Consider the following 11,674-nt stretch of genomic DNA (forward strand, 5'->3'; position numbering starts at 1 on the left):
AACACAAAAGACAGAAGATGGAATCAGTCAGCTGAATCTTTAGGATGGAAAGGTGTGAGGGAGCACTTTGCATTTATGGCCTCTGAGGAGTGAGGTAGGAAGTGGCGTAGTAAAGCAGTCACACTCTACAGTGGCCCTCTCAGACATTTTCATTCAGTCCCAGCTGAAAAAGAGAGACAGGGACAGAGGGAGACGGAGAGACAGAAATGGAGAGAGAGGGTTCACAATTTACTTTCTTTACAAAAATACATTTACATCCCACCCAGGGAATCATTTTTATCGGAAAACGGGTGTGAAGTAAACGCACACGGCAGGCGGCACGATTAAGGGAATTGGGCTTCCTCCTTAACAAATACATCTCTTCTCACGTGTGTATTTGGGAGAACAAAAGATTGACGTTGTTCGCAAATATACAGCTGAGTTCAAAGACGGCGTGGCAGACATCGTCTCACTGCATCCTTTTCTTTTGTAAGATAGATAAGCCTAAAAAACAGCAAGACTCCCAGCACCCAGTTTTGCGCACTAAAAAGTAAATAAAAAAGTAAATAATATATAAATATTTCTATATATATATATATATATATATATATATATATATATATATATATATATATATATACATATATATATATATATATATATTTTTATTTATTTATTTATATATATATATATATTTAATCATTAGGAGAGTGGCATTAGGTGGCAAGGAGGGTGATTATTAACTCTCTTGTGACTTAAAATGTGAAACAGACGTGTTTTTATCTATTTGTGTTAGAGACTAACATGCTAATCTAAACTCTCTGAAATGATTCTGCCACAACTGTGCGCTCCTGCTTCAGTTAATCTAGCAAATTATATATATTTCAGTGGAAGTCAACTTTTCCGTGGAATTTAATAAAGATTTTAGTAAAGTCATTTTTAAGTATTTCTATTGGTTCATTGGTCGTTTCATACAGTGTAAAGAAGAACTGTCAGAATCACATTATGTCCAAAAGGGAAAAAATGTGAGAAATAGAAATATAAGGTTTTTGCATGACAGTGATGATATTATATATATATATATATATATATATATATATATATATATATATATATACCTAAACTAGCCCAGCATAAAGTTAAATTCTGAAACGTGAAAGTATAAAAATAAATGACAATATTACTTCCATAGCACACCTACATTGCTACTGAATCTTAATGCTAGGAGTTTAGTTCTTACACATGATGGACCATTATCTCGGTGGGCGTGGCCTATTTCCGTCGGTACAACCCCCAGCAGCACGCGCTTCGTGCCGGCTTTTAAAAGCGCCACTAGGGCCTGAAGCTGATAGAACGCAGCTCGCGGTCACAGTTCTAAGAACGTCGGTCTCTGGCTTAGACCCAATACTTTACCTATCGGATTTTTTCCTGGAACAAGACTACACACTTAGTGGAAGTATGAGCTCCAGCCCAGACGAGCGCTTGGACCATCTCCTCAGCGCCGTGGAGAGCGAATTTCAGAAAGGCAGCGAAAAAGGAGATGCCTCGGAAAGGGACATTAAACTGGCACTAGAAGACTCGGAGCTGTGGAGCAAATTCAAAGAGCTAACAAACGAAATGATCGTCACCAAGACTGGAAGGTGAATATACATAGATATTTGGGCTGTTTAGACTCTCTTAACCTCTGCGCTCAACAGGCAAGGAGGGTGATTATTAACTCTCTTGTGACTTAAAATGTGAAACAGACGTGTTTTTATCTATTTGTGTAAGAGACTAACATGCTAATCTAAACTCTCTGAAATGATTCTGCCACAACTGTGCGCTCCTGCTTCAGTTAATCTAGCAAATTGCATTATTGTTCTAATAACTGTTATGTTTTGTACATTTTCATTACAGGCGGATGTTCCCCGTGCTGAGGGCTAGTGTTAGCGGCCTGGACCCGAATGCCATGTACTCAGTGTTGCTAGACTTCGTGGCCGCAGATAACAACCGCTGGAAGTACGTGAATGGAGAGTGGGTCCCGGGAGGCAAACCTGAGCCACAGAGCCCCAGCTGTGTGTACATTCACCCAGACTCCCCCAACTTCGGTGCTCACTGGATGAAGGCGCCCGTCTCCTTTAGCAAAGTCAAACTGTCTAATAAACTCAACGGGGGGGGACAGGTGAGTTATTTCATTTCATAATATTGCACTGGAAAACACTACTTTGAATTAAACACAAAAAACGAGCACTTTATCATTATCAACTTCATCATTACCGTATTTTAAGATGCAAGAGTAAATATAACTAAAATGTTACCCCACACAATCAAACAATTTACTCACAACCCTAATTTAAAAATGACTGTTGAGTTTACGTGCAACACATTTGAATTAGGTTTATCCTTAATCATCACAAAATACATTTATAAATGTTATACCTCACTTTTATTGTTGACATTTTTACACTGAAACACTTTCTTTTTGTCTTTCTACAGATTATGTTGAACTCTTTGCACAAGTATGAGCCCAGGATCCACATCGTAAAGGTTGGTGGCATTCAGAAAATGATAAGCAGCCAGTCCTTTCCTGAGACGCAATTCATAGCAGTCACAGCCTACCAAAATGAAGAGGTAATGGTCAATTTAACTTTTTCAAACTGACATGTTATGGGGTGTAGGTTAAGAAACGTTATCCATGTTTTAATTTTAATAACAAGGGTTTTTCTTTCAGATCACAGCCTTAAAAATCAAGCACAACCCCTTTGCAAAGGCCTTTCTGGATGCTAAAGAACGGTAAGGGCAAAAGACCCTTGCATTTTATTTTAGTAAACCACATAAAAGGCTTACTATTACTATTATTATTATTATTATTATTATTATTATATCTATTAGCTGCTGCATTTTGCTGACACTTTCAGTATTTGTCTAAGAATACAGCATTGTTGAAGATGTAATGTTTTTTTCAGGAGTGACCATAAGGAAGCACAAGATCACAGCAGTGACAATCAACAGTCTGGATACTCACAGCGTAAGTAATTTTTACATTAAAACAGTTCAGTTTAACAGCAGAAGCACTGTTGTACAAACAAAACATTAGCACTACTAAATGAGCAGCTCAGATGCTTTTGTAAAAATTGTGAAACATCATGCTCTTGGTTCTCCATCTTATTTTGCAGTTGGTGGTTGGTTCCTGCCTAGTAATGGTCCCATCTGCCCCAGCAGCAGCCCTCCTCAGTTCAGCGGGACCCCAGGTCACTCCTCCAGCTCATACTGTGAGCGCTACTCCAGCTTGCGAGGCCACAGAACGGGGCCCTACCCTAGCCATTACCCCCACCGCAGCACTACTAGCAGTAAGAACACAGACTACTTACTGTTGCTGTTATGTTCACTTTTTTACATTAGCACATTTTTGGTACTAGCTAGCTTGTTTTGATTGTAATAAATAGTTAGTTGGCTATAACTAAATCTTTATAGCTATAGTTATAACTTTATCACTAAATCAGCTTATTATTGTTGCTTGTGTTTTTAGACAATTACATGGACAACTCTTCAGGAACTATTTCTACCCATGATAGCTGGTCGGCTCTTCAGATCCCCAATTCCAGTGGAATGGGCACTCTTCCTCACACTACCAACACCACCTCCAACACCAGGTCAGTTTACACAGTTTACATTAATTCCAGTTATGAACCAGTAGTATGTATACACACATATAACCAGTCCATTTAATAACCTTACAAAGTAACACACTTGTATTTTTTGTTTTGTATTTTCACTATTATATTTTTATTGACAAACACATTAATTTACTCTTTTGCTTTGAACTTATTAACCTTTAACTTGTGTGTGTCCACAGCCAGTACCCTAGCCTCTGGTCTGTTGCTGGGACAACCCTCACTCCCTCTGGGTCAGCATCAGGTTCCATCGCTGGGGGCCTGACCTCACAGTTCCTGCGAGGTTCCTCAGTATCCTACTCAGGCCTCACCTCCTCTATGCCTGTGTCTTCTCCGTCGTCCATGTATGACCCTGGCCTAAGTGAGGTGGGCATGGGTGAAGCCCAGTTCGAGAGCTCCATTGCCAGGCTTACAGCTTCCTGGGCACCTGTGGCACAGAGCTACTAATCATGCCAGTTGTACTTCAACTTGATTAAAAGACTTCCTCCTGCTTTTATAGAGATCCACAAAGGTATGCCTTAAGAGTATGATCCTCTAAAGGCTATCAAAAAAGACTTGGACTATTTGGTCCATAAGTAGGAGTCTAGAAGAGGAACAAGGAAGCCTTAAGCTTAAGCCTGAAGGCCTAAGCAAACTCTTACTTTGCTGGGTAAGATATTTTGGCATGTTAGAGAGCGGAAAGAAATATGTGATATAAAGACAATCACTTAGTCTTGAACTACAGAACTGTTACACCGCAAATGTCTTATGGGGCCAATAGTGAAGCTTAAATTACACTAAAAGATTAAAAAGACCAAAGATGATGATTGTGTTGCTGACTGAATGTAAATGTGTGTAAATAAATTTAAATTAACATTCATTCTTATTGTTGGTCATATGAAATATAAATATAAAATTTACAGAACCTTACTGTGCTTTAAAAAAAAGTGCCTTGTATGCTTTACAGTTTTTATGGTATGAAATGAACTTTCCCACACAAAAGTGCCATGTACGTACCTATTTGTATTTGTTTGACTCATTGAGTTTTATTTATATCCTGTTAATAATAAATTAAATTTCTTTTTTTGTCAAAAATCCTATGTACTGTTTCTTGCCCCTCACAATTAAATACCCAGTGCCTGTTGCTGACGCAGTCCATTTAGTCTTCATAGGGACACTCTGTAGAAGCAGTGTGCCCTACCATGCCCCAATGTCATGCATGGACTTGAGGACTATTAAGATTCACATCATTGGGCTGCAGAGCAGTGAAACTGCATTCTGTGGAGTGATGAAGCTACATCCAGTACTTCTGTGGCTGGACTTAATATAACAATGTTCCCGGTATAGTGGAGGTTGTTACTGCAGAAACGTCCTATAAATATCCAGTAGTCCTAGTCCTTAGATGTACTGACGCATAACATACCTAGTACCTAGCAACACCATAGCAACCACTTAGCAACATTATAGCAGCTTAGAAACCACCTGGAATACCATAACTACCACATAGCAATTGCCTGGAAATGCACTTTTGTAGTTTTGAAGGTTATTAATACTCATACTCATGTCTGCCAATTGTTGAGTTTGGTCATTCTGTCATCAGTTAAACCCAAAAATTTGAATGTTAGAAATTCTTTACTAAAAACATAATTTACAGTGTATCAATAAAGTTTTTATATAGCCATTATTTCTTAATGGAAATCCATTATGTGACAGGACAGACCAAATTGAACCCATTATGTTTAAGGAAATGTATTTTGTGCACGAGTATTTGTGTAGGGTCAAAAGCTGTGTCTTTAAATCCAGAAAGAGCTACCTGCCTTTCTATGAGCTCAGGAACAACACTGAAGCAGCACAGTTCTGCTAAGTGAAAGCTATGCTTCGTGAGTTGACTAATAGTGGCATGGCAAGTAGTGAAGAGATGGCACTGGACTTGGACCTCTGCGTGTGTGAAGGGCTTTCTTCACCTCTCACAATGTTTTGTTAGAATCTGCAGCTCACTGTGACACCAGGTCTACACACTTCATTCAAAAGCAAAAAAGGTAATGGAAAAAAATAGAATGACTCCAAATGTGTCTGACTAAATAGCGCTAGAAAGATAATTAAATGAAGCACAGGTTCAAATCAGTGACTTTACCTTCTGCATCTTGAATCTAATGACTAGACTCTTTCTCACATAGGGGAGAGTCGGGTTCAACCAGACACATTTTGGTTTTTGCTAAATTATTTGATTTTGACCACTGATATGCCGGTCAGCACCACACCTGCACTAAACCAATATCAACCAGCATAAATATCTTGCTGTTTAGTTCAGCAGGAAATTGTTGTCATTATGAAATATACATATTAATGCATTTAAACTCAAAATACAGTGTGTTTATAAATGCATGCCTTCTAGAGCTGGATGGGTATGCATGTGTGTGGTTGTGTGACAGGGCTGTAGATTGAGATGTGATTGAGGGGTCCACACCATGGTGCAAATGAAGCCCACTGGGTAACAGGGCCACAGGCAAACAGTACTGAAGAAGCAAAATAACAGCCAGCTGGCAAGGATAACCTTTGTGTGTGTTGAGCAAAGAGTGCCTCATGAAAGTCTCTCTAAATGTCTCTGTTCTCACTCACACTGAATGCAGTTTTATTTAAACTCTTTTATTTCAGTGTATTATTGAGTAAAATGTTGACAGTACAGAATCTGCAACCTTTATCTACAAGGAAAAATGAATTACCTAAACAGATGAGTTTTCAGCCTAGACTTAAAGTCCCGGACATTATCTGGAAGGTTATTCCAAAGTTGGGGAGGCTTGAGAAAAGACTGAGAAAAAAAGTATGAGAAAAGTCTCTTTCTCCTGATGAGGCTTTCTGAGTTTGGTGAACAAGTAAGAAGCCAGCAACCTGTGCTTTAAGTAATCGTGATGGTTCATAATAGGTAATAAGGTCTTGCAGGTACTCAGGAGCAAGGCCATGTAGGGCTTTGTATGTCAACAGAGGAATTTATCCTGTAGAGATAAGGAGTTTCTTAGTTGACAATGTTCTGAAGATGTAGAAAGGCTGTCCTAGTAATATTAGCTAAATGTGCCCAAATTATAGATCTGAATCGAATATCATGCCAATATTTTTTAGCTGCTGAACCAGGAATAATGGAAAAAATCTGCCAAGTTTAACATTAAGTCTTAAGTTTATTTCTTGTGGCTTCTGGACCTAAAAGGAGAACCTCTGTTTTGTTAAAAACTGAATCAAATTATGTTTTTGAACAAAGACTCTTCACAAGGTCTTAGACCTTGATAAGCAAATCTGGCCTGAGGCATGTCACCCAGTGTAATTAGGGACTATCAGCTCAATAATATTTCCAAGTGTTATAAATTATCTGATTCTTAAAAGATTTAAAACTAACACTTATCAAACATAGCCTCTACACAACACCATAGCAAAGTGTAAAAATCTGTAAAAAAGTAATTGATGGCCACAAGTCAAAGGAAGGCAATAAGAAGATAAGCAAGCATTGTAACTTGTTGATTCTACAGTGCGCACTGTTATTGACATCAGTTTAACATAAGATCTGGTAGACCAAAAAAAGAAAAAGCATTCCACATAAAAACAACATCTTGCAAACTATGATGCATGGTGGATCTGACATACTTTTGTGTTTTCGGTTGTGTTGCCGCTACCAACTTTATTGCACATTACCAAGTATTGCACAGGTGGAAGCAGGAATGGATTCCATAAAATTCCAGCAAATCCTGAGGATGGCTTTCACAACAGAATATTTATCTAAAATATAGCTTGAATCCCTGAAACAGCCTATGGCCTACAAGCAGGTCAAAAGTGTTATTTTAAACTAATATTACCAAAAATAGCCCCAACAGTGTGTACAGAAGTCCCTGCAGTTAGTGTGTATAAGCCTTGATGCATTAAGGGGTCAAATCCACAATGGACTGCCTAAAGAGACACAAACTGAAGATTTGGGAGCGGTCCTTATAGTCCCCTGATTTTAACATCATAGAACATTTGTGGACAGACCTTAAACAAGCGATGTATGCTTGTTATATTATGTTATATTAATCTGATTAATCAACCAATAAAATACAAAAAATGAGCAATGAGCTTATAATTAATAATCACAGTATTCAAATCATCTGAGATGCAATGTAGTTTGTAAACAGTGGTTGCCAAGCAAAATCAGTGGTCTTTAACTACTTGCCACATTAAGTGGTGTTACTGCAACTATAGTCACTTTTAGGTTACAGTGTGTGTACCGATGAGCCTAAAAAGGCTGAATGATTGATTGACCAAATACCTAAAATAATCTTGTTGCATTAGCTTACATGAAGCTAATAGTTTTTCTTGTTTTTTTTTTTCCTGTAGAGTTAGCATAGAGTGGATATAACTTGTTTGTTTACTCATCATATTTATTTCAAAGTTTAATTCTTTAAAATTTTATGTAACAAAAACTACTGTCCTGAGCAAATTTGACTACTTTTTTAGAGCCTGTGTGTTTTTAGTTTACAATTCCTCTAGATCAAAGAGTTGTTGATGTTTAACTAAAAGCCTAACATAAATGTGTAGTTTCCTTTTTTTTTCCTTTTTTTCCGTTTTATGAGAGTGGAGAGTTATGGTCACACATACAAACTGTCTGTCTGCAAAAAAAACAACAACCAGGAAAGAGTTTCTAATTCTAAACTAGGAATCAAATCCACTGATTTTCTTTTCCATCTGATGCCAAGAAATACCAAGCCTAAAATCCTGATCTGAGTATGATACTGAACTCAACTTGTGCACAGCAAAGAAGAATTCACTGTGATTTCTACAGTGAAAATAAAATAATTTACATTTCAAAAGTGTACAGTAGAGTGAAACAAACAAAAAAGGATAGAAGGAAAAGTATTTTCTATGTATTTATTTACTACAACACTAAAAAAGAAAATCAGGATTGGAAGTCCACCCAACATCCAACTCAAAAGGATGCACTGCAAACACCCAGACTCACAGAAGGCTGTTGACTCTGTTGATCCTAGTTGAGGATTTGCTTTATTGATCTGTCCCTCTTCTCCTCCCCTAGAAGTGTGTGTTCTAAATACACTTTGCAGAGTGTGCTCGACACATGGGTGAAGAGAAAGGCCATGCTGGATGAGGAGGAGACCTTAAAACTAGCCTTTCAGCATTACTGAATACACTCTTATCAAAGAAAGCTTCTATACAGAACATTTTTAAAACAATGGGTTCTTCAAAGGTTATTTAGCCAAGGCAATGGTTCTGTAAATAACAACTCAAAGAACCTTTGGAATGCTTAAAGGGTGCTAAAAGCCTGCTTAAAGGGTTTGTTGGATGGTAATGTGAAAAACCTTCTAAGTCAGCGCTACAAATTAATCCATTATGTGACAAAGAATCCTTTTTGCTTAGAGTGTGTTGAAAAGGGTTTTTTAACCATACAAGAGGTTTTCCATCACATAGATAAACGGCTTTCCATTGTCTTTACTAAGGAACCTTTAAGAAATCATTTTTAATCTGTGGACTGTAGTCTTTTAATACTGAGAAGTATACTTAAATCTGTTGTTGGCATTTTGCCCATATTAGGATTTCTGGGTCTAAAGTACTTTGGTCTGTGGTAAACAAACGTTACAAACCCAACACATTTTGCTGTATGTACATCTCTAAATTTCACTGGACCCTTTAAATAATAAGGTTGGAATTGACTGACATCATAAAACAAAAAGTCCCCCTAAACAAACCAGAAAGCTTTGTCAAATTCGGCAGTTTATAGAGTTTGGCATTAGAGTACATTTTACATAGATGCTGTTCTTATTTTATAGTGCTGAAGTTTACTAACAGACTTTTTCAGTGTTTTCAGTGATTTGAAAATGTTGACCTGTTATAACACAGTTAATGATGGTAATTTTTGCTGATGGATACCATCAAGGTTAGAACCTGTTTCCACCCTGTTCTCACTGCATTGTCCTATACGATTGATGACTAGGTCACCCCAGTGTTCTTAAACCTGATTCCATATCTTCCCATAACTGTTGCTATTTCCTGGCAGTGGTATCTCTGCAGTCTGGCTGTAGGTGGGACTCTGGCACTGGACATACACTTGGCTTATAACAGTGGTTCACAGAGTATAGCCTTATGGGTGATTTATGAAACCGTGCTGCCAAAAACAAGTCGTCAAGTCTGGTTCGGCCCGTCATCGAAGCCCACTGTTTGCCCACCGTCCTGCTCCCCCCACCGCTCCCCGGCGCACACACACCCACCTCACCCTCTGATGTCTGTGTGCCTTCGTTAATGAAGAAATTCTCATACCTGGGTGAGACATTGCTCTCAGCTGAGAATACTGACTTGCTGGCCCGAACCTTCACCCCTGGCTAACTCAGTCCTGAAACAACCAGCCCCACCCAGTCCATGCCCACCACACCCCAACCAATCACAAAGTTCGCTGAAGAACCGGCTCAGAAGAGGCAGCTGGTCTAGCAGGCCAGTTCTGGAATAATGAATTCTAAATGCATGGTGGCATGGAGTTCTTTCATAAACCTAACACTGGTATGTTTACGGAATATGTAGTCTAGTAGATGCAGTTTCTTTAAATGTATTTTAAAATATATACAATATTACTATTAAGGGGGTGAAAAAGTATTGTTAAACTCTAATATAGTGTACTATGTCAATAATTAATTAATTATTAATAATGAAGTAATTCACTTAAAGTGGACATAATGAAAATGCAGAAATGAAATTTAAAGGTTAAAGGTTTTACAAATATGTTAAACAATACATTTACATTCACAACAGTTTAACAAAGAGGCCAGAAGAAAAGGCAGGAATGTCTTTTAAATGTCTAAAGACAAATTTAAGGAGGGAAATGTTTTGCTATTGAAAATGTAATTACACAAATACAAATCCTACAATCAATGCAATCAATACATCAGCTTTCCACTACGATAACATGGACATCAACCAACACCTTCAGTTTCTGACTTTGTGAGGTCCTGCCTTCAATTTTCACAAAATAAAATGACCTTATAATTACATTGTCATTTTAACAGCTATCATCATTAACACACATACAGTAGTCAGCTATTGGAATGTGTTTCTCACTAAAGTTATTGACATGTTGGTAAGACAAATATAATTAGAAGAAATACTGCATTGTACTACACTACTACGTGCATTTATATCAGTTTTTTAAATAGATAAACAATTTTGCCCAGATAAAGATCTTTACATATTAAAATATGTTTGCACTGTACTTAAGGTATTGATGGTAATGATTGCATGGGTGACAAACCTATCCAAAGTATCCAAAGTATCCAAAGTTACTTTAGATACTTAAGAGTTCAATGAATAGGAGTGTTAGAACTCATTATCTGAGAAACTGAGGAACTGCCAGGAAGATAAGAAAAATGGTTAGAAAACATGTGTCATTTCACAGACAAGAATGTAGTAGCTGCGACAAGCAAATTTCTGTGGCAGCCACCAGTAACACTCTCACCATCCTGACAAGGCCCGCCAAGTTAGCTGTAGACAGTTGCCCAATGTCGAAAAGAGCTGTAAACAAACTGCCTAGTCTGCTCTGAGCCATTAGCAGTGATGCAAAGCAATGATGATCTTCAAGGCTGAATGTGTAATCACTTCTTCAGCCTTCACTGAAGAGCACTATATAAAATGCTAATATTAAACATAATTGACACCTTAAAATTATTGTTTATCTTGTCAGTATTATAAGAACACTCAGAATGCATAAGCGAAGCAAAAATTAATACAAGATTAATAATAGAGTCAGTTAAATCTACCACAAAACCCCTGCCATTTTACTAGAGGCCTCAAATTACACCAAGAAATCCCAATGCCTCCCTCTTGTGAGCACACAGTGAACAGGACACTAAATGGTCTACACGTGACCTCCATTCTCAGGTGGTGCTGTTCTCTCCTAACAATGGCCTAAAAAGGTCTCAAAAAGGTTTTGAGACCTATTAATTGTGACAATAACATTTTATCTTAAATAATTACGTACTAAATAATACTTTATAATACATTAAATAAATAATTAGTTACATAAATACCAAAATCGGATACAT

General features: G+C 37.6%; 1 protein-coding gene across 1 annotated transcript; it reads left to right on the forward strand.

The window, feature by feature from the left end:
* The first annotated feature begins 1,431 nt into the window (after positions 1–1,431).
* Positions 1,432–4,079, forward strand: tbxta (T-box transcription factor Ta). The gene is made up of 8 exons (XM_072674641.1): positions 1,432–1,619; positions 1,876–2,140; positions 2,455–2,589; positions 2,690–2,751; positions 2,925–2,986; positions 3,135–3,308; positions 3,488–3,611; positions 3,815–4,079. Exons 1-8 carry the CDS (start codon positions 1,438–1,440, stop codon positions 4,077–4,079), a joined length of 1,269 nt encoding a protein of 422 aa, XP_072530742.1. The 5' UTR covers positions 1,432–1,437.
* The last annotated feature ends 7,595 nt before the right edge of the window (positions 4,080–11,674 follow it).

The sequence above is a fragment of the Salminus brasiliensis genome, chromosome 3, assembly GCF_030463535.1.
Source record: "Salminus brasiliensis chromosome 3, fSalBra1.hap2, whole genome shotgun sequence".
Lineage (NCBI taxonomy): Eukaryota > Metazoa > Chordata > Actinopteri > Characiformes > Bryconidae > Salminus > Salminus brasiliensis.